Raw genomic sequence first — 27,639 nt, forward strand, 5'->3', positions numbered from 1 at the left:
GCCATTTCTCCTAGAAAGGCATTGATACTAGTGCAGAGCAAAAGGCCTAGAGACCAAATGAATAATACTGCTCTGTCCAGTAAGTTGATCTGACAGCCGCATAAAAGGTGCCTGAGGTGTTATCATTAATAACAACAAAATAATAAATCAGATGTTATTTCAATTATATATGCAAATAGATCACTCAGAAGATATAAGAGGAAAGCGACCAAATGAATGACCCAAATAGTTCCATCAATCATATTCCACCAAATGACCCGAGCATAAACTGGCTACTTTGCTCTGAGAAAAAGCTGCTGAAACAGCAAGATAAGGGATAAAAACCAACTCTGTTTTTAATCAGAAGTCTTTCCAGTAGGTCTAGAATTATAAGTTCTAAACAAGGAGAAAGGTTACAGTGGGTAACCCAGCACTGCTGCTCCACGGGATGGCAGCCGAGATTCCAAGATGAGGAGCAAAGGACATTTAATAGGCCACTGTCAACTGACCTGAAGCTACCACACTAACCAAGCTGTAGGAGCTAATCCACCCGATGGCTTGAATGTCAGGCTCAGGAATGGAAACTCAATTTGGTAGCAAATTGGAATCAGATGTGATGGTAATAAAGTGAGAGAAATGAATGTGCCGTGGCCAAGACCTTGTGAACAGTAGCTGCAAAAGTCTGCAAATACCAGGAGAGCTAAGCAATTGCAGCCTGAGCAGGGAGCAGCTCCTGCCCTAATGGATGAGGGCCACATGCTGATAAATCTGCACCTGTCAGATGTAAACGAACGGCATCAAGTCATTTTATCACCAAAGTCCCTGCGGTACTTTGTGTATGTGTCCTCATTTTATTTTCTTAATGTCAGGATAAGGTCACTAACACATACTTAGATAATTAGATAAGACGTGGTATTGGCCTGGGTCACAAACCCAAGCTTGTGCTTGACATATGTGGAGTATGTGTTAAAAATTTACTGCCAGGTAAGAATTGGAGGAGGAAAGAAAAAGGGAAAAAAGAAAAAAACAGCAAGAAGTATCCATCTGAACTGAACAATATGCTAATTATTGACACTGGATTAAAGAAATTCTTAAGATTAAAAATTTCTAGATTTTCATTGATATTGATGACTCAATGACGTTTAGAAGTTTTTAGAGTTGCTGTTTATCATTACTTGCTTGATATTGTATCCTACCCCCAGACTTTTAAGTGTTAACTAGCAAATATTTGCATTAAGGATAAAGATTAAATAAAATTAATCTTGTCTGAGAATCCTGTTATTTTTGAGATCTCTCAGTATACCTGAGGATACCAAAAGATCCCTCCAATCCAGGAAGAAAACTCATGGAGAGTCTGAGAAGAAAGAAGGGTAAATGATCCTGCTCTTTTCGCCCAGCCATCCTTAGTTTCAAAAAGAGAAGGCAACATCTCATTCATGAAGACAGGGGAGAAAACTGTAATGTTTTACATGTACAAGCAATTGCCACAGTGGTAAGTTTAAAACTATTTATAATTTTTGGTATTTAACAGCTATTCATAGACAAACAAAACAATATGGCTATACATGCCACACGTGTTTAGAGAATCTCTGAATGCTTCTTTTCTAACTAAGGGTAAATTTATGATTTAAAAGAGGACATTTACGGAAGCCCAAATAATATATGTAGATACTCCCTTCTTCAAATGGTAGAGCTTCAATCTCCTCTCTTTGAGAGTGGGCTGGGACCTAGTGACTCACTTCCAAATAATAGAATAGAGAAAGGGAACAATAGCAACATTATAGTGGGGAAACCCGCAGACACCACTATAACTGAGTGATCAAGGTTCACATCATCAGTGGTAAGTCACGCTGACATCACGCTGCTATCCTCTGATATGATGTGGTGAGAAGAACACTTCATGCCTGTGGTATTATCTCTAAAATCCAGAACCCCAGTCTAATCGTGAAAAAGCCTCAGGCGAACCCAAATGGAGGGACCTTCTAAAAACATCTGACCTGTGCTCCTTGAAGCTGTCAAGGCTGTAAAAAACAAGAATAAATTGACCAACTGTCACAGATGGGAGAAGACTAAGGGTGGCTAAAGGCAATAAAGAATCTTGAATGAATGAAAAATCTTGAATTGGATTCTCAATCAGAAGAAGGACATTAGTGGAAAACTTGGTGATATCTAAATAAAGTATGTAGTTTAGATGATAACAATGTACCAATGTTAAAGTCACGATTTTGACAAATGTATTAAGGTTATATATGATGTCAACATTTTGAGGGACTGGAACAAGGGTGTACAATAATTTTCTGAGCTGTATTGTAAATGTTCTGTAAATTTTAAAATTATTCCAAAATGTGAAAGAAAGCGTATCAAAAGGGGGAGACAGGGAGAAGGGAAGACTGGTGTGGGGCTAGAGGACAGAAGAAATGAACATATAAATATCTAAATATTATAAGCTTACTTTAAGGCCATATTTAATATCAACTTTTTAGGAAGCTATAGAAATACTGTAGGTGAGAGAGATTCTAGCTAGAACCAGCAATGAAGATGGTAAGGAGTAGTCAGATTTGAGGTATGTTTTCATAAGATTTACAGAGAAACTGGATGTGGAGCGTGAAAGAGAAAGCAAGAAGTCTCAGGTTTTTGGCCTGAGCAAATGGAGTTTGATGGAAAAACAGTTCAGCTTTGACATGCTACATTCAAGATGTCTGTCTGTAAGGATTCCAAGCAGAAGAATCCAAACAGGCAACTAGAAAAACGAATCTGGATGCAAGAAAAAGGTTAAGGCTGGAGGTAGATTTTGGAGTCATTAACACTAAGATGGTATGTAAAGCCATGGGACTGGATGAAATAGACAGAATTGATAGAAAAAGGAAAACAGATACACCTGGTTACAAAGCCACAGGGACTTCGCCATTTAAAATAAAGAAGAAGGGAGGATTGTGCTATACACCGTTAACTGACCTGTTGCTCTACCCAGCAGCTGGGGTTCTTGAAAGCAACAGAAATTGAATGAGACTGACAAGTAAACAACCAATGTATGGAAGGCTACTTGCACCCCCGAAGGCAATAGGATGGTTGGGCAGACAAGGTCAGAAAGTGGGCAGGAACCAAAAAATTAAACCCAGAAAGTATGACCACACCCAGGGAACAGCCCAGTTAGGACACCTCTGCAGCTGAACACTGAGTGGGAGCTCAGCCTCCAGGAACAATCTCTAACTGCCCCCACATACCTTCACTTCATCTCTCCACGCAGGTGTCTGTGAGGGTTACATGATTACACCTGGGTCTCTGCCCCAGCTTCCAAGTGGGCAGGAAAAAGGAATATTGGCTCCCTCACTAGTATAGTGGGAGGTAGGGCCAAGGCTACCAAGATCCACACTTTGGGAGTTCCTCCAAAAAAACAAAGGGAATTTGGAAGTTGAGCAACTTGCCTTCTGCACCACCACTCCCAAACCCCATGTAGAAACAGAGTGGCAACGTCCAGTACACACCATTCCCTCACCACTTTCCTGACACCAATGAATTTCAAGAGCATGCACTTCCCCATCATCACCTTTCTTTCATTAATCATTGGTGGCCTCATCCTATGACTGAGTTACTGCAAGTACTCTGCACTAACAATTAATTTAGGAAAAGAGTTCAAAGAAGCCAAGATGTGTAAGGCAGTATATCAGGTGCTTTTAGGGACACATGAGGAAAAACAAAACACATTTAAAAGCTAGCTGGGGCAACATACACACACATATATAAAACAAAAGAGTTATCACCAGGTGCAAGATTATGCAGTCTTACTTGAATGTGTAAATGCTAACAGAGGAGAGAAAATAAAAAGGAATGAGATAATTCAGCTCAAGCAGTGATTCTGAAGCCTGTTGACACATTAATGTCACCCAGGGAGTTTTTAAAAATACTAACGCCTGAGCCCCACCCCTAGAGATCTAGAGAGAAAGTGGTTTGCGTATGCTGTTTATTAGAGGTTGGTACTTTTAAGTCCCCCTAAGGACTATTGGTTTGCATAAACCATTTGCCTTTGCATTGTTTTTCTCTTTAGGGAATATTAATTTTCTAGGCTGTCATTACAGAGGTAAAGTTTCAGGTTTTTAGTTATTTCCTTTGCAAGTGGGAAGCAGTGTGAGGCAAGGAAAGGTACTCAAAATGGAGCTCTCACTACCTGACAAAGCATAAAATTAGCTGGGTGTACAGGCTCATCCAGGGATAGGATCTCCTAAAGAAATGCTTTGGGTGCCATTTTTCTGGTCTGCATTTCTGAGAGTCACTTGTGAAGGCAGAAGCAGAGGACAAAAAAGTTCATACCATAGAACCAGATCTTACACAGGGCTTGGCTGTAAATCATCAGAAGGCAAAAATGGTCTACATTCTAACAACTTGCTCATAAATACATGCTTTCCTAAATGAAGACAGTAGTCAAGCTGGAAAACCAGTAGGGAGATCCCTATAGAAATGCCTGAACAGTCAAACCACCCAATCTGTAAAATAACAGTAAAATCCTTGTGGGAAATATGAGATGGATGGAGAATCCTAAATTATCTTTCTCTTTTCACAGATTTTATTTAATTTTCTTTTTGTATCTATAATCATAATGCACTTTCATATATTTATTTGTGCTACTCGAGTTAAGCAAAATAAACCAGCCAGGCACAGTGGCTCATGCCTATAATCTCTCAGGATTTTGGGAGGCCGAGACGGGTGGATCACTTGACGTCAGGAGTTCAAGACCAGCCTGGCCAAAATGGCGAAACCCGTCCCTACTAAAAAAAAAAAAAAAAAATACAAAAAAAAAAAAAAAAAAATTAGCCAGGCATGGTGGCACGTGACTGTGGTCTCAGCTACTCAGGAGGCTGAGGCAGGAGAATCACTTGAACCCGGAAGGCAGAGGTTGCAGTGAGCCGAGATGGCACCATAGCACTCCAGCCTGGGCTAAAGAGCAAGACTCTGTCTTAAAAAAAAATAAAAATAAAAATAAAAATAAACCACAAAAGGCTAAAACAAAATGCTTGCTGGGTTTATATATAAATTTTATTTGATCAAAACCACAACACTCACTTTCTTTGAAAAATAAAGAAATTAGCTACCTTATTCCTTTCTTTCCAAGTTGGCTTTTTCTGCCATAAAGCTAAATGAACAAGACTGTGGTATCAGTTCTCATAAGCCCTTTATACAGACAAAGTCTCTGAGTCATGATATGACTATCTAGTGTGGTTTATTAAGATTTTATCATAAACTGAGTCTATAAGCTTCATCACAAAATCAGCTGGCTACCTGGACAGGACACACAAGCCTTCCCATGGAAAGCCCAAAGGAGATCAGCAATTGACCAGAGTTGCAAAGCCATGAGATAGTGGAATCAAATGAACCTATATCATCCAGTTCCAATTTTTTCCCCTATATTCCACCACGGAAATGTCAGAGAGTGGGAGACAGTGGTGATGTGAGCAACTGAAAGGAGAGGTTTGAATAAATACACAAGCAGGGAGGGCTGGTACTGATAATAAAGAGGACACTCTTTCCCCTAAGGAGGAAAAAAGGAACAGGTGAAAACAGGTACTTTTCAAAGATGAGCAAAGTAAAACTGAAGCAATTCACTTGAAGTTCTGTAATTTCAGTAATACAGAGGGCAAAAATCTTCTACCAAGGGCAAAGGCAAGGGCACATTTGGGGATTAAAGCAAACAAAATGGGTTTCCTTTATTCAATCACACACTTTTTAGTAAAGGTGGATATGGCTGGTGCTGTGCCAGACACTGGGGATAAAGGACTTTACTCACTGTAAAATACAGTGTGAAAAGGCCTGGAATAGAGGTCTTTTCAAAGTATGCGGTAATACAAAAGGGAGGAGGGTGATCAGTTTCTTTGAGGAGGGTCAGGACTGTTTCTTCCCCAATGTTTCTTGTTATTCATGCTAACAAAATACAGTGGAACTGATACTACCTTCAACCTCAAGGATAAGCTCCAACTAAACTAATGACAAAACTCACTGCTTTGGTCAAAGTAATTGGTTTAAAGATGACATGTGACTCAACCTGAGTAAATAAGATGCAAAATGATGTTTGCTCAGGGCTTCTGGGAAAGAACTTCCTCCCTTGTCCGAGAGAGCTAACGGGAAAGAAGTAGCATTAAACCCACAAAACTAATGGCAGCCACAAGAATAGGCATCACAGGTGGCAGACAAGAAAGCCTGGTAGAAACTGGGTCTTGGGTGAAATCTCCGAAACAATACATCTACCCTTGCGTGTATTTGGACTTCTCTGGTACATGAGCCAATCGAGTCTCTTTATTGTTTAAACCAGTTTAACTTGTGTTTTCTAGTCTTTGCAATTCAAAAATTCCTAAGTGACACAATACTTGAGCCTGGTCTTTCTTTTGCAATGTCTGGGAATTAGCCAGGCAGCCTTGGGAGGAGGTGAGGAAGGGGAATTCCAGAAGAGAGAACAGACGTAGTCAGGTAGGGTGGAGTGAAACAGAACACACTCAGGAAACAACACGGCTGGAACAGAGATCAGGAATGAAAAATCAGCAGGACAGGAGTAGGAGGCAGGGACAGGGCCACATCATAGAAGGGTTTTGGAAGTGGCTGCCTTTATCTTATAGGCAATGGTGAGCTCATGGAACATTTTAAAGAGGAGAATAAGATGGTCTCATCAACATGTTAAAAAAGATTAGTCTGGCATTAGGGTGTCACATGGCTCCGGGAAGGCAACATGGGAGAGAAGTTAGGACACTTCTTTAATTATCCAGGAAGCATGGCTGAGGGCCAGGAACAAGGAAGAGGCAGTGAGGAGGAGGAGGAGGGGCAGAGTCAAGACAGAAATGTGTGTATAGGATCCACAGGAGTTGAGTGGAAATGCTTAACTCCTGGGCTGATTTAGAATAGTTGTGGTGGAGCTCAGGACAGCGTACCATCCAGAGATGAGGAAAAAAGACTGTCTAAAAGCACTGAGGGCCTTTCAGAAGTTCAACGTAATGAAAATCTGAAAGTGGATGAAAAGACGGCAAACCATTTAAGTTACACCAGCGAGTCCCTGATGAGCAGGAATATGAGACAAATTGTAAGATAAAATCCCAGATTTTGCTTAGATGAAAAGTTAAACATCATCCATAACAACCACCTTTTCCACTTTAAATTTCTTACACAAATAGTGGGAACTGTCTTTCCTTACTAGCTCATCTACCTTCACTACCTTAATAATGGCATCTCACATTTACTGCACGGTGACATACATTATCTTATTTAAACTTCACTATTATTCTCATTTTACAGATGAGAGAACTGAGGCACAGACAGGCTAAGTAACTCATACAAGGTCATAGAGCTGGTAGAAGGCTTAGCTTGTCTTTGAATCCACATCTGCCCAAGTCCAGAGTATGTTAATTATTTTTCATCACCAAGTAATGACTTGATACATTTGCACCACAGACCCCTCCTGTAGGCTATCAAGCTGCATTCATAGTTGGTAACACACTGTCAATTACTCTTAGGAGAGACACAACACAGACCTTGGCAACTCTTTCTAAGCAAATTTCACACTCATTTTTAGAGACTCTGATTTTATTTGAACCAAAGCCCTGTGAATGTTACTTTTAACACAGACCTTTTAAAGCAGAAGAAGCGAAACAAGTCAAATAATGAGCTAACCTCAAGTAAATGGACAAATGAAACAAGTTTTCCTTCTAGTCAATTATTATGGGTTTTGATGCTTCCTAACACATAATACCCTTGATGTCAAAATCGAGCTTGAGAATCAGACATTTGTACACATACTGTCTTCCAAGTCAGTATGACCTAGGAGGAATATGTCTCCTAAGTCAAAGTTTACATGCTTCTCTGCAGGGTTTTGCTGAGTAGTAGCCAACACTTACATGACTAACAGCTCTAGTTTATTGTTTATTATATACTAAGTGAAGTGCATTTATTGTATCAAGGTTAATAGCTTGCAGTCCACAGTCATATCGTACTTTGTGTGCTCACTTTGTTCTCAAAGAACAAAAGAACTCTCTCTTTCAAGCAAAAGTTTCTGCATCATTTTTAGAATTAAAGAAACTAGTTTTGGTCAAATTAGAGAAGGCACAGTCCTTCATAAAAAAAGCAGCTAAAATATAAAACACATATTAGATCAATTGAACTCAAAGCTTAAAACAATCCTTGCTTAAGTCAATTGCATGCTTCCTAGTGATTAAACAAATAGGATCAGGATTCAAACATACCCATATTCTAATCCAAGCCAATGCCAGGAAGCATCCTTCAGAAACTTTAACTTCCCTACGATTCAATTTCCAAAATTACAAAATGAAGATAATACAGCTTATCTTACGGGGTGTTGAGAAGATCAATGCTAACACATGTCCTGCATGCGGCACAGCTCCTAAACCTAACAGCACCCTTCGTGTCAGCTATGACTATTTAAGTGCACTGCTTGAATTAGAAGAAGGAATCTAGGGCACAACTACAGAGTTACGGTAAAGAGACAGCACGGACTCAATAAAAGAGCAAGGGTATGTGACCCACACATCTTCTCCACCTCTAAATACTGAACCTGGGCAAAGGGCTATGAATACATTTGAAAATTGCAAGCAAATTAGACTTCAGTGAAATCACATACCCTGCTATTAATCAGTGAGAAAATTACTTTAGCAGAAGGAGATCAAACACCAATGCTAGTTACATATTTAGAATTTTAATTGCCTTTAAGATAGTGCAAATTTAGAGGTCCTTCAGGATCTCTATAAAATTAAAGTCATTGTGGACAACCTTTGTGATTTCTTTTTTCCTTAGAATGATTTATGAAGGCTCTTGATAAATATGCGTATCAGCCCTGCCACTTAACTATGTTTCTTATTACTTGGGAAAGCCCGTGACCTACAGTGAGCTTAGATAAAAAGGCAACACCACACAGCTGTGCCCCACAAGGCTCCACAATTTTTTCAGTTCTTCCATCCATTACCAGCAAATTACAGTAAATTCGAAGTATTGATCTGCACAACCCTATATGGGAAGAAAGTTACCATCGACTTTTATTGCTTATTGTTGGGTCCAATTCCCTAGAATCAATAAAAGCTACAATGTTCATAAGCTTCTAAAAAGCTAGTTAATATAGTGGATATGAGACACCTTTTAGAATCACTATAAATCTATAGGATTCTTCAACAGAACAGTGGCAAACATCTTCAATGTTCAAAAGCTTTATTTGATTTTAGAGTCTTCTCATTACCCAGGAAAATGCCCTGGGAAAGAAGTGAATATCAATGATGTGGAATAAAAACTCAGCAACTAGAAAGAACCCTGCTTAACAGATTTCTACTTTCACTTTTCAGTTCACTTGCATTTCTACACCAACCTCACCGTCCAATCCACAGCCAATCATTAAGAATTGTGTCTCTCACATAGATTTAAGATGAGTTTTCTTGACAGGGCTTTCCAGGACCCATCAGGGGACGAGTTTGCTAATAAATGTACATTTCAACTGCCCCTAATTTGAAGAATCAATATTCTTTTATGAACCAATTTTTTAAAATCAGATAATAATTCAAGTGTTCTATTAAAATTACAGACAACCTTAATACAAAAAGAAAAAGGCTTTTTATAGAACCAGGAAACAGAATTGGATGAGACTATTTGACAAGTGATAGTGAATTTACTCTGCTGAGATTAATCATTTTTATTTACTACAGACACCTTGTGGTTTATCTAGCAGTCCCTATTCTGAAAGCCTATTTTAGTGTAGAAATTTACTGGCAAATCAGCTCAAGGGACCTCTTGAAGTGCTGTATGAAGCTAATACCCACAAGTCTATTTTCTTCTGGCCATTCCTCTCCATCTAAATGCAAAAACGACACTTAAAATGTACATATAAAATGTATGAGCATGACGGAAGATGAATGACACACATATTCAAATAATCAATAATGTAAACTTAAGCCTCTAATGGTACCAAAATTTATTGTAAAGAGGTCACAGAATAAACAATTAGTTTATAGAAGATATATATCACTTAATAAGTGAAGATTCTATTTGTTACAGGGTACAGTACCTGCCATTTTTTAAAGTATTTTCTCCAATGTACAATTTTAAATAACATCATCTGGAAGTATGCAGGAATTGAGAACTTTGAGAATGAAGACCATGGGTTAAGGTAAGATTCCCTATTTCCTATTTCACACCCTCCCCTACCCATCACCACTGTGAAAACTAGTACAGCTGTGGCTGCCATTGCAGTGTTAAAAATCAACTTTATTCTTGAAAGGGACATTTTCTCATATAGGATTTCATGTAAGCCTTACCACTATCCTGCAACTATAGGAAGAATGTTCAGTATTTTTTCAGATGGGGAAATTGAGTATTAGGAGAGTTATGTCATGATTTGCCCAAGGTCAGGGTCCTCACATTAAAAACAGAAGAGCAAAGACAAAAGTAGCCAGGGCCCTTGATGATGCTGTTTCCATACGGCACCAGCCCTGGACATTCTACCAACAAATATTTTTATATGAGAAAAATAAATCTCTATTTATTTAAGCTACTATTAGTTGGCTTTTCTGTGACCTGCAGCTAAGTATATTCCTAGCTAATACTAGCACTAAATAAACTTTGCAAATTAGCTTTGGAATAGTGTATCCAAATACACACCAGACATCAGCACAACCCTGGCATCATAAAGGCTAGTGCATGTTATCCAAAGAAAATGAACAAGTGTTCTTAAATCAGGATTAGGTTCTGTGAGAAACAAAATCCTTGAAAACATTGATTACAGATCTTTCAAATTGTTTCCCTTTTTAAAAATATATTTGGGAGGGCTGCACAGTGTGTGTTAGTGACTTTGAAGTTAACCAAAGAGAGTCCAAGCTTAGTGGCATCACATTTGTGACAGTTAATTAGCAGAAAATATTTCAGTGCAGTGAGATTTTGTTTTTTGTTTGTTTTTGTTTTTAAAAAGCATCAAAAGCAATAAAAGGCTCTGGGGTTTTACTTGCTTCTTCCTAAAGACTAAATTTTGTTCTCACTACAAAGACAGAATCCTTCCCTCAAAGTCAAAATGATCCCCCATGGTTTTTTGGGATCAGAAAGACTATACAACTGAGTGGACACTTATTTTTAAGACTTAAGAAAATGTTCATAAGGTGGCCTCTTACTTTTGTTAACCAAAAGAATCAAGTCATTTCCAAGCAAGAAGACCCTACCCTAAATACATGTGAATGCAGCCATCTGCAATGTATGGATGAGTTTAGGTGGTTTTCACTTTAGTTTCTATTATACTAACTAGGTTCTTCTTTCGAAAAATAAAAAGCATACTAGATCATATCGGATTGGCATGCTTAACGAATTACACAGAAGGTATGTGTTTTTACACAGAATTACACTGGACTGCCTTGGATACATCAAACTGATAGTTGACTCTGGACTCACTTTCTTCAGTATAAAAGTATAGACACGCACACACAGCAACAACAAAAACTGATGATATAAAATAGTTTTAACAAAAGGGGTGGGGAGAATCGACGTTAGAACAAAGGAACTTCGAACAACACAAAGTTTTAGGCAGCCTAAACTATCATTTGAAGTTACACTATTTGGACAAGTTGATGAACTTGCACTAATACTTTTAAATGGTTCTGTCACTTTAAATGCTAGTTTAAAAAAGAAAACTGAATTACACTGAGTTGAATTGTGTAGCAACCAGAAAAAAATAACAGTAGCTGGAGTAAAACAAACTCTTGAAGAATTGTGCCTCTTTTAAAGAAAGAATCTAAAAACAAAAGTCCTATATGCTAATTGAATTAAGTGGCTTACTTACCCCTACTTAGGACCACCAGGATGAAAATGTTGAAGTGGCAGAGCTTCAGGTACATGGCCTGGCAGAGTGGCTTGGGAGTCTGCATGCCAAAGTGAGTGCCAGCCTCGTCTTTCCATATGGCCTTGGGTAAACTACCTACCCTCTCTGTGGCTTTCTTGTGTCGCTGGATATTGTAGATTTGAGAAGTCAGAGTTGTTGTGAGGACTAAATAATTATGTAAAGCATCTAGAAAAGTAACTGGCACACACTGAGCACTCTAATATTAGATTATTATTCTATCTTAAATATTCATGCACAAATCTGACATCACAACCCTAAGGTTTTGCAATTTGGAAGTATAAACTACTCATCTACGTAATAGGTAGTTATGCTGATGTATCTTCAGTGCACCAAAGGACAGATGAAAACTAGTAATAAATTTAAATATTATCTAAGCCTACTTCAATGAAAACTTAGAGAATCTATTCTTAAATTTATTATTGATACTCTCAGGTGCTTTTAAATGAACTCTGCTACTTTAAAACTAAGCCAAAATTGATTACCTGGGCAATTGTAACCGCCGTTTATCAAGCATGAAGTCCATTTCTTAATGAAAAACAAACTTCTTACAAAGCTGGATTCCATTTTTATCCACCCACATGCTAAACATATTGGCATATGTTCGAAGCATTCCATAGCTGTATATTTTAAGCAGACCCTTTTTATCTTGCATAGCTTTCATTACAAGAGAAAAAGTATTTCTTGCTATGACCAGGAACAATATGCTAGACTCTGCATTTTGTATTTTTCTCAGTCTACCTTTCATCAATAAATAAGTGTTGCTTTAACTAAAAAGTGTGGAAAATTCTGATTGAATTTTCCACTTCAAAGTACACAAAATCATTTCATCTAACATGCTGTGTGAGAAAATCTATGCTCCATTCTGACCTCCTGTTGCAGTCTATTTCAAGTATTGGTGATGCACCGTATCACACTGCATGGCTGGTGAAGTAGAGTAAACATATTGACTGAGAAATGTTTTGAAAACCCCCTATTCCACATAGATCCCAGCTACTGTCAAAAGTCACAAAAATGTTTGCATTCTGTCTGTGCAAGAGCATGACAGATCTCTAGGAGAAATTCCCGCAGTAAATAAAACCAGCTACTTGCATAACACTCCGTCGAAGCAGGACTGTGCAGGGCTTACTGCTAGGGGAAGGAGGGGCAAGATTCAGCCCAAATGATATGCTCAGAGGTATATGGGGGAAGACATTATTAACTGTGCCCTTCCTTTCACCTATTTACAAGGTTAAAATAAAATTTAGCAGGAGAGATTACCACTAGTGAGAAGGCACAACTCTGCCGGCGGCCAAGGAACACATGGAAAGAAAGGTAATATATTGATTGACCTTTCCTTCCAATTGCAGTCTAGGCAGCTAGCTGTCCTTTTTCATTTGAGGGGATATGACAGCTGACCTAGCTTATTTTTCTGGACTAACAAACTAGGACAGTCCCTGGACAAGTCAGGCAGCTGAGACCAGTATACCCCTACAGTAGCAGAGAATTACAACATTAACACTTACAATGAGGTGACCCAAGCAATAATGCTATAACCAAACAGGCTTCTGGGTTAGAGCTCTTCTTCCCAGGTCCTTCTCAGGAAACAGTGGAGAAGATGTTTTCCAGGGGTACAGAATGACAGTCCAATGTGAATTATTCATACTCCCCAAAATATAGAGCAACAGAGTCCATTTAACTCAACACTTCCCCAAAGAGTGTTCTGCACTTTGTGAATGGCTTTGACAAGAAAAACTTAAGGTTTCTTTGCTAAAAGTTTCTGTATTCAAGTAAGTTTGAGAAACACCTAATTAAACACAGCTTAAAGGATTTACTTATTTTAAGATTTCCCCAAGACTTTTTACAATCATTAGCATTTTATTTTCTAAGAGCAAGTAATATAATCTCTGGTGCTACCCAAATTTAATATGAAACACTTTTTGGGAAAACATAGGATGTGCTTCTGAAAGAATATACTTTGAGAAATGGAGGTTTAAATGAGCCCTAATTTTAGTGCAATCATAGAATGACCACAACGAAAACGGAGACTAAGTTATTGCCACACCATATACCAGCTATTGTACTTAGTAACTTAGAATTTCAGTCTTGAATTGTGCTACGATGAAAGAGGCAGGTGGCTTACGATGTAATTCAATAAACTGTCCTTTTGTACACTTGCAAGATTGCAGCAAAGAATCCAAAAAAATACTAAAAGCAAGAGCTACAGAAACAAATCCCTTGTGTACTACAGTGATCAAATCTCTAAAGAAATAAACACAAGGAATAAAAATACATGACTACCATGCCATAGGTAGGCCTGCAGTTCACATGAAAGATAAACCCAGAAAATAAGGAGTGTTACCATGTCCATGCGTTTATAAAAGCCGGGCGCAGTGGCTTATGTCTATAATCCCAGCACTTTGGGAGGCCAAGGTGGGTGGATCACGAGGTCAGGAGTTCGAGACCAGCCTGACCAACATGGTGAAATCCTGTCTCTACTAAAAATACAAAAATTAGCTGGGCCTGGTGGTGCGCACCTGTAGTCCCAGCTACTCAGGAGGCTGAGGCAGGAGAATCACTTGAACCCAGGAGGCAGAGGTTGCAGTGAGCCGAGATCGCGCCATTGCACTCCAGCCTGGGCAACAGAGGGAGACTCCGTCTCAAAAAAAAAAAAAAAAAAAAAAAAAAAATGACAGAACAACACAACTGTGCCCTATTTATCAATGGCCAAGGCTTATCTTTGTTCTCTTTTCCCTATTGGCAAATTTCCTAGTCTCCTTGAACAAATTTCCTATTTCTGAGACTTCCACATAGGACGTAAACAATCACAAGAGACCACTGCTCACAACATGAGTGAAGATAGAAAGAAAAGCTAGAAGTGAAAAGTAGGTTTTCAGTTTGGCTGATTCCTTCTTACCCCATCCATGGCAGATTCCTCCTGCTCCTGCCAATCCACTAGGGGTGAGAGAAACCATGGGCCTCTTCTTTCCTTTGAAGAGTTTGCCAATTTCTGGAATTTACTTTTTCAAGGTTTATTTATGTCCTTAGCATATTTTATGATTTTTTAAACTATGATTTTTATTACTTACCCAGCTTATTTTGACTGTAGGAGTGAGAGCAATGGTCCCTGGACATAGTCTACCTCCTAAGTGGTAAAGGAAATCTCAGAAATAGGAGTTTTCGCTTCTTCTCGTATCGGTAATTTTCAAGTAGGTGCTAAACATTTTAAATCTCGGTAGAAACTGATGCTGAGATAAATACTACTTAGCTTCAGAAAAAGGTATGCCTCTTCTGCATCATACAGTCTAGTAGGGTGCTGAGTCATTCTGCTCCCTGCTTGAGCTAGGTTTGGATATTGTTATGACCCATGGTCAAGAGAAGACACACAGATACAGAGATAGTCAAGATGCTGGTGTTATCAGACAGACTAAAAAGTATGCTAAAGGATACAATGGCAAATGTATGGCAACATAAAGAAGACATGGGAATTTTTAGCAGAGAGATTGTATTATAAAAACAAAAAAGAAAAATCTAGCCTGAAGAATATATTAGAATGAAATGGGCTTACTAACAATGAAATGGGCTAATTGGCAGAGTAAAGCAAAATAAATGATCAGCACAGTTAAGTCAAAATAATAGAAATTATCCCAAATGAATTGCCAAGAAAAAAAGCAAAAACAAAACAAAAATACAAAGAATGCCTAAGATCTGTGGGACAATATTAAACTTCCTAATATAAATGGAGTCCCAGGAGAGAAGAGAAACTGGTTTAAAAGATGTATTTAAGTAGATAATGTCCAAGTACGTCCCCAAATTTCATGAAAATCATTAATCCACATACCCTAGAGGCTCAGCAAATGCTAGGCACAATAAATTCTAGGAAAACTATACTTGGGCACATCAGAGTCAAATCTCTTTTTTAGGCAGGAAATAGGTAAAGGTATGTGAGGTAATGGAAAGGGAGTGTCTATAAAATAAAATTTAAAAATCTCAAAACACATTAACCTAAAAAATGTTAAAACATGCAACAGAGTTATCAAGATACTGAAACCAGTTACTAAAAGTTATCACTGGCCTCTGAGCACTGGCCAGCAAAATCTGTGCCAGGTTTCTCTTCTCAAGCACTACTGGGAAACAGACTGCTTCCAGAATCCACAGAAGCAGGACAAAACTTGATAAAACTTGCCTGGTTAAATGCTTAATTTGTTTTAAAGAGTTGCTGGTTATGTTTTGACTTGTTCTCCTTTTTGCCTGACGGGTAAGGGGACTTAGGTGCAAATGAAACACAGAAGTCCCTAAAGGTAAAGGGATAATTTCAGTAGTTCTTCGTAAATAGAAGCCAAACTGAGTAACTTGTACTTAACCTTGTCTGTGATCTTTTCACCTTTAAATTTAAAATATTTCCTACACCCTTTCTCCAAACAAATTACTAATCCCATCTTGGCAAACTTCCTGTTACACAAGTCTTTGGCAAGCACAACTCCGATGACTGGGAAAAGTCAACAAATGATAATTCCCCAATTTTTTTAAGTCTTTAAAAATAAAAATTCTGATAAGGATAGGAGAGGTGGGGCTGTCACAATTCACCTAAGCATACTCAACTTTTGCCAGCTGCAAAATAGGAGAAAAATAACTGCATTCTTCTGTTAGGAAAGAGAAATGGACTAAATATCATTTTCCTCCCAGATGTTTTTGGTCACAATATTCAAGTGGACTTAACATAGAAATTGCAGCAGTTGAAATCTTAATAGCCATATTGAGTATGATCTTTACACGTATTCTTTATTTTACACATGTTCTGAAAGTCAATCCCATCCTTTCCTTAAAAACACAGAAAAACCAAAACAGCTGTCATTTTGCTGGATAATAAATTATAATGTTGGGAAGCAGTATCATGAAAAATATGAGATTTTGAAAACAAAAACTTCAAAACAATAGAAAATTCAAAATAGAATTATAAAATTTGCTACAAAGATAGCACAATGGGATCTTCTGGGTGCTGGTGATGCTGTTTTGTTTTCAATCTTGGTGCTGATTACATGAGTAGAGTCAATTTGTGAAAGTTCATTAATATTTGCACTTTTCTGGATATGTGTTACTCTTACAACAGAAATAAAACAGTGTTCAAGATCTATGGGAGGGAGTGATTCTTCAAAAGGCGGCTGGCTATACTCACCTTCCAGTCTAAGTACTAAATCTCCAGCACTTAGCACAGTGCCTGGCCACAAAGTGAATGTCAGTATATACTGCATTAGTGGAAATGAGTTTCAAAGATATTTTTTACCTTTGGTATTTTTGAGTGCTTTAATACTGTGTTTCTTTCCTATCTTATACAAAGCATCATGGAAAATAAGTGGAATCCACTCTCCTTAGAATTGCTTGTATGGGTCTGAGTAGAGAGATGTTAGGCTGAAAACAAATGAGATAAGCTCTATAGTCTACTTCTTCTCGTCCTTTTGTTGCAATAAACTTTAGAGGATGGTGAATGTCCCCAAACGTCCATTGTTAAGGGGAAGCTAGGCAATTCAGGAGGAATCCAGTAGAAGTTAGAACTGACCAGGGAGGTTTAGCAGCTGGCTCAGAATGAAAGGAAGAAACTCTAAGTCAAGGGCTCTGGGTTTCTTCATGTTTAAAAAAAACCCATTTTTTTGGAATGGTTAATATATTACCACAGTCTATAAAGTATAGAGAAGCATTTAGTTTTTAAAAAACTCCTTTCCATCCTAGTCCCCAATTCACCTAGTTCCCATATTACTCTCCCAGAGAGAACCACTGCTCTAAGTTTTGTATGAACTTGTCTAGAATTTATGAGCAAAATATGAGCAAATATGTAATACCTGACTACATAAGCCAATGAGTATATACTCTCATTCCCCTCCTGCTTTTACAGCAAATGAAACATATTAAGCCTACTCTTTGGCCCTTTGACTTTTCCCTCTGATCAGGAGATCCTTTTATATCAGTGCAAAGCCCTCAGTCTTTTACATAGCTGTATGGTATTCCATAGCACGAATGAAACATAATTTGTTTATCCACTTAACTACTAAAAGATGTTTGGGTTGTTTCCAATCTTTTGCTATTAAAAAGGATGCTATAATAAGCAATCTTTTCCAGGACTCGTTCAGCATGTACACTGTCTATCTGACGGCTTTATGTCCCAGAGAGGAACTGATGGGTCAAAGGGTACATGTATTTTGATTAACAGTGACAATTTGCCATCTGCAGAAGTTGTTCTAACCTACACTCCCACCAGAGTTATAAGTAAGAAAGCTATTTCCCAGACCAGTGGCTCATGCCTGTAATCCCAGAACTTTGGGAGGCCAAGGCTGGTGGATTGATTCAACCCAGGAGTTTGAGACCAGCCTAGGCATCATCGCAAAATCCCATCTCTACAAAAAATACAAAAATTATCTGGGCGTGGTGATGTGTGCCTGTTGTCCTAGCTACTCAGAAGGCTGACGTAGGAGGATCACCTGAGCCTGGGGAGGTCGAGGCTACAGTGAGCCGTGAGTGATGGCACCATTGCACTCTAGCTTTGGTGAGAGAGTGAGACTTTATCTCAAAAAACAAAACAAAGAAAGCAAGCTATCTTCCCAGAAAGTACAGCTGCAAAATACTTTGTTTTAGATTTCCAGTTTTAGAAACCGGAAATACTCCTAGTTTTAGATTTTTGCCAACCCAATAGGTAATTTATATATATATACATATGTGTGTGTGCGTGTGTGTGTGTGTATATATTTTAAACATATTTTATATATATATATATGTACAATTTTTAATTTGTACTTTTTTTTGAGACGGAGTCTTGCTCTGTCACCCAGGCTGGAGTGCAGTGGTGCAATCTCGGCTCACTGCAAGCTCCGCCTCCCGGGTTCACGCCATCCTCCTGCCTCAGCCTCCTGAGTAGCTGGAACTACAGGCGCCCGCCACCACACCCGGCTAATTTTTTGTATTTTTAGTAGAGACAGGGTTTCACCATGTTGGCCAGGATGGTCTCCATCTCCTGATCTCATGATCCGCCCACCTCGGCCTCCCAAAGTGCTGGGATTACAGGCATGAGCCACCGGGCCCGGCCCATTGTACTTTTCTTATAAGGGTAGTTGAGAATCATTTCCCTTGCATATGAGCCATTTATTCATATTTGCTTTTCTGTGAACTGCTCATTTGTTTCCTTTGCGCATTTTTCAATAGAATTGTTAGGGGTCTGCAGTTCTTGTTAAAGCCATCGGTGACAAAAAATCCTTGTAAACTGGGCTAGGAACCATAAGGAGAATGAACACTCTTCCATCAGCTTTGCAGCTTTACCTAGGTCCATAGGAGCCAGGGGCCAGAAGAGTGGTATCTAGGCCAAATGAGTTCTCTGACATTTAGGTAAAAAGAACATCATGAATTACTTGAGGCTAAAAGTGAAAAAAAAGAAGGTATAGTGGTTGCCTTCTTCTTGAACCCTGAGAAATCTTGCATTGCCCAGCACAGTCCATGCCCCAGGAAAGAGGCCAAGCCCTTCCTAGATGTTAGTGGCAAGGACTAGGCTATGATGGCAAAGTACAGAGATTAACTGGTCTGAATCCCGGCTTCGCCTTTTACTAGCTCTGGGATCTTGTGTGAGTTATTTAACCTCACTGCCCAAAGGTTCTGAATTGTTGTGTACAAATTTGCCAGGTAGGTAGAAGATACGTTAAGAGTAGCCCCAAAACACAACATGATACTTTTTCTGGACATAGAATTGACCATTTGAAATATGGGAAAACATTATCCTTTTAGTGTGATACACGTTGTCATAGCTTTGTCCTGCAAACTGGCAAATGTGGCCCACAGGAATTGACATTGAACATCTAAGGCAGTTGTCCCATAGAGTTAAACAATGACCAGGAGAGAAGAAAATTCATGGATCTGGCCACTGCAAGGTCTTCCTTGTGATCCAATCATGATAGGTATTTATCTATTTATTTATGTCTAACTAATGCTTGCAGCTCAAACTGCTTTATCCTTTGATAACAGGAGGCTGCCTTTAAATTCACTGAGAGATTTTTCTGCTTTCCTTCATGAGTCATCCATGCCTCCCGGCCAGTCAGAACAGAAGCAACTGACTGTAGTAAAAAAAATCAATTTAAAGGTAGAGGGCTTTTTCTATGCCTTAGGAACGCCTGACACCTCCAGCAATTTCAGAAAGTTTTACATTTCTATTGTTTCTGCTTTTAAAGGCTTATGTTTTTCATGACGTTGTTTTCCAGCATCATAATTTAGTACCCAGTACAAATGACAGAGGTTTTTGTTTTCCTTAGTTTTTCAGGGCTGTCCATCTTGCTCTGTGTTGCTTGATCTTGTTCGGTTTGTGGAAATTCATCAAGCTGTACACTAACAAGTCTATATTATATTTCAATAAGAAGTTTTATATACATGTGCACACACTGAAAGAAAATGGTCAGCCTCCACAAAGAGGAAACAGTTGTGAATGCCAGGCCTGTGCCGGTGGTACCACCTGTGGGAGGCATTTTTACCTCTTGTCTCCACTTTAGTTACATCCATCAGGAGTCAGCAAGGCTTAGTGGTTAAGAACAGGGGCTTAAAGCCAGACTGATCGGGCTTGAATACAGGCTTCACTTTTACCAGCTGTGCGACCCTGTGGAATTTACTGAACTTCACCCTGCTTCAGTTTCCTCATCTGCAACATGGTGCTAACAGCACCCAAAATCCTCAGGTTGCTGTACAGATGAAAGCGGTTCACATGTGTATAAAGCAACTGGAAGCATGCTGGGCCCATGTGAGTACTGTGTCAGTATTAGCTATCCCACTTGCTCCCCACAGCAGTACTCACTTTACAGGTGGCTGCATCCACTACTCAAGCATTTAAGCCTCCCTTACATTATATTTCTTTGCTTACCAATTTCTTCTTGTGGAGATCCAAGTGTAGAGGAGAGAGTAGGCTGACTCCTCCTCCTCAATCACCCATCAGTTTACTTACCTGCATGGCTACTTTCCAGTCCTAGGCCCTCCCCTCCTGCCTCCAAGCAATCTTTCTCTGCATCTGATGGATATTCAGCTATCTGCACATGCTCCTATAAAATGTACATTGTGTGGTGTGTACTTTTAATTGATTGACATTAAAAGTACGATACTGCAGAATTGATTTTTTAAGCTTGGTTCCACACAGTGCTACGTTTTAAGCTCTATCCGCATTGCTGCGTGTTCCTTCGGGCTGTTGCTTCCAAAGGCTAAATGGTACTCTATGACATTCCCCCATTTACCCAACCACCCACAACTGTCAATGCCCACAAAACCTCTGACTTTCTGTCACGACAATGCTGCAAAAGGCATCTGGGTACATGCCTTATACAAACACGCCCTCTTCAGGATTGAGGCCGCTGGGTCATAGGGCAGACTATGTCTCATTTAGCTAAGTACTGGCTGTACTTAGGCCAAAACAGCCTGATGACTCTATGGAGTGGCTTCAACAGATCATCTAATTATAACATTCCTAATGAGGTACATGGTGTGACTTCCCCCATTCTACTGATAAAAGATTTTCCCTTGGCTTCATAGCTGGTACACACAATTTGAAAATAGGGCACATGACCTCGGAGCTGCAGTGTCTCCCACCACAGAGGGCCATGACAAGAGCATACCTTCCACCTCATCTTGGCCTGTGTCACATCCCCTATCTCCTGGCCCGACCGATGACTACTGCATGCATTCACATAATGGACATGCCTAAGCTCATACTGTTTAAAAAGTCCCACCTCACCTTATAGGCCCACATGGAAAACCACCACCTCCAGGACACCTTCTCTGGCTGCCACTCAGATCTCCCTCCACTCAAAATCAACATTGCATTGATAGTGTTTACCAGGCAATTCATTATTGTCCCTGCTTCATTTATTTATTTTTGCCAGTTAAATGGCACTCTAGGGGGTAAGAATTAAACAATGTAATTTATATTCCTCCAGGGCTAACACACTGCTGAGTGTACGATAAGCATTTTTTTTAAAAAGTATAGTAGAACTGGGGCCAGGCACAGTGGCTCACACCTGTAATCCCAGCACTTTGGGTGGCCAAGGCAGGAGGATTGCTTGAGCCCCAGAGTTTGAAAGCATTTCTAGGCAACATAGCAAGACCGTCTTTACCAAAATAAAAATAAAAATGTGAGCTGGGTGTGACAGTGTGCACCTGTAGTCCTAGCTACTTGGGAGTCTGAGGCATGAGGATCACCTGAACCCACGACTTAAGAGACCACACTGAGCTAAGACTGTGCTACCGTACTCCAGCCTGAGTGACAAAGTGAGACTCTGTCTCTAAAATTATTTTTTAATAAAAAAATACATAGAACTGTATAGACTTTTAATAATGCAGACATTTTACCTCAACAATCATGTGATACTAACCGCTTATTTACAAATGAGAGAAAAAATGATTACCAAATAACTATGGTAACAGTAATCATAACTCAAAAGATTGTTATAATTTGGTACTCATTAAGTGCCTGACCATGTGGTAAAAATTTTTTATGCACTATCTCATTTAATCTTCAAAATAACCTGATGAGATTGAGATTATTTTGTTCCCTATTTCTCAGATGAGGAAGCTGTGGTTTTCTCAGGGTGATTAAGTAATTGACTCAAAGTCATGGTTAATAAGTTTCAGAAATGAGATTCATGCTCATTTTAGTTAGGACCAAAGATAATTTATGCATGACTGATGTAACAACACAAAAAAACTATAAGCTGCCTCAGAATTTTCTATTAGAAATTTATCATCCCCGAAGGCTTTTACAAAGTTTACATAGTACAACATTTTATGTGACTAAAATACTCCCAGAATAATTATGGCAACCAGTCTTACAATCCCTTCCTCATCTTTCTATGTCCTTAAATATAGTAACAAGTGTTGCACCCTCTGAAAAAGAAGAAATTATTCTTTAACACTTGAAATTCCTAAGACTAGGAAGGTGTTAATTACCATCCAGAAACTCAGTGCATAATAAGGCTCAAAAATATAGATATTTTAAAGCCTATCCCCTTAGTGCTTAAAAATCAACCTATTTTTTTTGATGCTACAGACAGAAACACAATTCCTTGATTTTCCATTACCATTATATCATATCATCTATGCAACTATGAACTCTGGCCAAGGCAGCCTCTTGTCCCCTGTGAACAGTGGGTTTCTAAGGTCTCAAAGACACTTATTCTTCAGATAGGTAAAAATGAAAAAAAGGATCAATCCTAAAAGATTTATAGTAGTGAGAAAAGAAGACCATCTGCTCTGAGATAGCTCTGGGCTGATTTTCCCAGCAGGAAAGCCCAGGTTTTAGAAACCTTGTTATCATTAGAGAAAGGTAAAGAAATTGCTGAGAATTAGGATAAAAGATTTTCAAGCCCTACAGCAGAATGAAACAATGTATTTTAGAATTATATGCAGGTTTACATAAAGTTAGATTATCTGTGAATTTGGGTAGTTTGGTTTGTTTTTTAAAGAAGGGTAGACTGTTACAACACTTTCGGGTTTTGAAATTGATCAGATGCTATGCCTACCACTATTTGCTCTCACATACTCAAAATCTCATACCATCTTTATGAACCTGTTTATTCTGGATCAGCAAAGCTTCCAATGTAAAATGACAGCTCATCTAGAATAAATCTTCATCATTCTTTTGTGCTGAAATGCCAGGAGATTTGAAAACTAATCCTCTGTACACTCTCGTGTTCCCTTCTGTCCACCAGATCATGTCCCTGATGCTCCCATATCAAATAGATTTTTATTTAACAGAGGCCTTTACCAGCTCTACAAATAACTGCTCCATGGTCTTTGAACTACTATTCCTATTGCCCGTTTTGCTTCATTCTTTGTTCATTTGCTGTATTACAGCGCTCATACTGAGGGACAGACAGGTGAACATATTCTCAAAGTGAAAGGCACTTTAGAAATTCCCAGCAGACAAGCTTAGCCAATCAGAGGCACAATACTTATCTTTGTTTTCCCCCTAACCCTTTACTCTTATTCAAATAAAACAGATTTAAAAGCTTGTTTTTCTATACTCAAAGCACAAAAGGCTTTCTACGACAAACAAAAAAATCAGGCTAAAAAAAAGCCAACTCCTTGAGCAGAAAATGAGCCCCTTATTTCTGGCCCATATTTTCCCTATAGCTTTAAAGTAATTTCTCTTTTAAAAATTAACTTCCTCTGAAGATACTGGGAGAAGACTGCCTAATAATAATACTTTGAAGGAATAAGGAATGACATGTGTAAAGAGATTTTTAGGATTGAGAAATACCAGTCGAAAACCTCAGACTACATGTTGATATATCTAGTTATAAGGAGCCTTAGTGGAAAAATGCAACAATTCCATAATTTGATTAACAGAACATTTCTTGTACTCTCCTCATAGATGAGAAAATCTAGAGCAATGGGGCTCAGTGTTAAATGATCACCCAAGTCCACAGAGCTGGTTAATGACAAAGCCTAACACACAATCCAGTCCAGTCTATTATTTGCACCATATCATATTGCCATTGTAAAGCTAAACATTTCTATCGGAACACACTTCTTCAACGTAGAGTCACAATAAAATCAATGTTCTCAAAAGATTTGGCAGCTGGTTTACCGTAATTTGTTACTGACCCCCAGAATATAGGAACCTGTAATTTGTAAGAATTCTTCACTACGGCTCAGGTTATTGAGTTGAAAATGACATAGTGCAGAATCTAAGCAAAGTGTGCTTATAAAGAAAGGTCACTAGCTGCATACATGCACATTTCCATTTGCCATTTACTGTCCAAGTAATGCATCCACACAGCAAAATGTGGCTTCTCCTATGGCTTCCTAATGTTAGAAAACATTTTTAGGCCCTCCTCAAATTTCTACTACTGCAGTGTTTTGAGGAGGAAAGAATGTGACCTTTTAAACCTATTTGGTAACGTGGCTGAACCAATTCACACGGCACATTAAGGCAACAGACATCTTCTCTGTGGCAGTTTAATGAGTTCCTCTTAAAGTCTGTCTAGAAAAAGAAGCCATGATTCTTGCTCAAAACAAAATGCAACAGCAAAAAGACTCTCACCACCAGTAGAAGAAAGTTAGCTAATTTATAGTGTACTATAGAACACACTGCATGGTGAGGCACAGTATTTCTGCAAATGCCAAGACAGAATGAAATGAATACAGGACAAAAGAAAGAGGGGGAACAAAAGTACATGCCGAGCTGAGTCCTTAGAACACCACTGATCATGAGGTGCATGCTGTGTATAACGGTGGATGTACTTAATGCACCCAGTATTTTAGTGCCTCATTAGTGAAAACTCTTAGGCAGGGTCCAAGAAGGCCCTGCCATACTCTGAGTTGTGCTCTACGTTAGCAAAATTCACATGTCACATGATGAAACCATATGCCTTATTCAAAGCTAGTCTATTTTTTCCTTCATGTACCAATAGAACTTCCATGACTTCATCTCGATGCTACTGAGCTAAAGCGAGTTGTCTGGGGCTCGGTGGGAAGGGATGCCCTAGACACTTAATAAATGTGACAAAGAGCTATGACATCTGTAGTCTAGTTTCAAACACTTCAGCATAGGCAATGTAATATATTTATAGATTAAAATTATATCCTGGACAGGTGTGGTGGCTCACGCGTGTAATCCTAGTACTTTGGGAGGCCGAGGCAGGTGGATCACCTGAGGTCAGGAGTTCGAGACCAGCCTGGCCAACATGGTGAAAACCCATCTCTACTAAAGATACAAAAACTAGCCGGGCATGGTGGCAGGCACCTATAGTCCCAGCTACTTGGGAGGCTGAGGCAGGAGAATCACTTCAACCCAGGAGGTGGAGGTTGCAGTGAGCCGAGATCATGCCACCGCACTCCAGCCTGGGTGACAGAGTGAGACTTTGACTCAAAAAAAACAGAACAAAACAAACAAAAACAATTATATCCTATACACAGTCAGTGGTTCTAATCAGAATTTACTTCCCAAGGATGGTAAACTAGCATTATATCAGAGGTATCTGTGTCTTAGTCAACACCAGAGATTTTGCTAATTGGCATACTCAAATGGATTTTCATTGGTGAAATCAGTATCAGTGGCTTGCTGCTCACATGGCAGATGTTTAAAAACAGGCTTTCGTCAATGAAACTAGTGGCATTTAAGATAAGTGAATTGGCAAAATTTTCCACCCTTATATAAACAGAGCATGAGAATCTAGGGATGTCTACAGCTTATACCCTCAGGACATCTGATGATCAGTTGCTAAATGGCCTTATGTCCAGCAACTGGGTCAGAGGATTCCCATTCCTTGGTGCCCACTAAAAAGGTGAGAGAATCCTGCCTCTCGAAAGTTGACACATTGACCTGGAGTGGAACTGTCCGGAAAAATTTGACTGGAGCACTTAAAAACGCCAGCAAGCTGGAACTTGAGTTTACAGGACAGGCTTCATGAATGCTTCCTGCCTGTCTACTAATAACTGTTCAATTAAAGTCTGTTACACAGAACTGGCCTGAGACTTAGTTGAGCTGCGTGGGATGAGCAAATCCTCACACAAAACTTCAGCCACTTTTCTGTGGCTACTGCTATCTATTAAAAAGAGTTGGGCATGACCAATTGGCTTAAGACTATTCTCAACATGTACGTAACATGTATAACTGCTGCCCTGAAGCCAACCCACCCCAGCTTGGTAAATTTTCAGGAGTTTTCCAAGCCAGTTGTTAAAAATAGCCATTACTGTGAATTAAAAATATCTAAATTTAAAGTAAATATATTATATTGAAAACAAGGGTAATACATACTTAAAACTGATACACTTCCTATGTAGTTTGCTACATTTTAAGAGGGTTTACATCAATTGTATTTATATGGTGGAAAAACTACATAATACAACTATACAATAGTGCTCCACTGGGCCCCTCTTCCCAGCTTTGAGTTCAGTGATGTCACACTGGTACTGGAAACTGGCCAGGGTGGGAGTATCTACACCAGGGAATCCAGCAAATGCTACCATCAGGGATTTGTTTCGTTTTTCAGGACTGGTTGTTAAACACTTACCAGAACACCACTGACGTGTATGGTCTTGATTTAATAGAGAAGACTTTGACTCCTCTCAATATCCATATTCTAAAGCCCTGGAATATACCAGCATAAATAAAACCCCACACCCTGTTTACTGCAGCGGGACCATGCCGCCATGCACACCCGCTGCCCAGGGCAACAGGACACACTCACTTTTGAAGCAGCTGGGTCCACTAGTCTCTGGCGATGTCGAGCTGAGTTGAAATGGCTCTTCGGAGGCTGCCCTTCCTGACAGTGAATGGAAGATGGGGAGTGAACGAGAGGTGGGAAGGGAGAAGGTGGGTTGTGGGATGATGGAGAAATGGTCAGAAAAGGGAGAGGGACAGTGTTTAACAGCACTGTATTTTGTTTTAGCTAAACATCAATAACAAAAACACAAGACACGTTCTCCCCCACAAAAGCATATGTGATGTGCAAGTTATTTTATTATAAACAAACTTGTATGTGCAAGTGTGTAATAAAGTCACAAACACAACCCAGTATTGAGATTTCCCATCACATCTTCATTTTCCTATTATTTGATAATTGTCTGTATTTCAAAAATACTAAGGGAAACTGGGACATGATTTCTCTGAAGTCCATCTTCCTGAAATAACAGAAAGCACTGCAGAGCCTTCTTAGGGTTAGACTTCCCACCCATTTAGATATGAAAAAAACGATGTGGAAATCACAATCTTCCTTCAAACCATGACAAGTCTCCTGCCTCAGAAGCTCCTGTGTCCATCATCCTGGCAGAATTCATGGTGCCCGACAGCCACCAAAAACTCTGCCCCTAAA

At 39.2% G+C, this 27,639-nt stretch overlaps 1 protein-coding gene across 9 annotated transcripts in view; it reads right to left on the reverse strand.

The window, feature by feature from the left end:
• Positions 1 to 27,639, reverse strand: part of MAST4 (microtubule associated serine/threonine kinase family member 4) — a 581,240-nt gene that overhangs the window by 279,955 nt on the left and 273,646 nt on the right. The window contains exon 4 of one of the 9 annotated variants that reach the window (XM_063623229.1): positions 27,016 to 27,090. The exons of the other annotated variants lie outside the window; for them this stretch is intronic. Coding sequence (XP_063479299.1) covers positions 27,016 to 27,090 — 75 coding nt within the window. The remainder of the gene's footprint in view (positions 1 to 27,015; positions 27,091 to 27,639) is intronic. 9 annotated transcript variants of the gene reach the window in all.

This window comes from Symphalangus syndactylus, chromosome 18, assembly GCF_028878055.3.
Source record: "Symphalangus syndactylus isolate Jambi chromosome 18, NHGRI_mSymSyn1-v2.1_pri, whole genome shotgun sequence".
NCBI classification, from domain to species: domain Eukaryota; kingdom Metazoa; phylum Chordata; class Mammalia; order Primates; family Hylobatidae; genus Symphalangus; species Symphalangus syndactylus.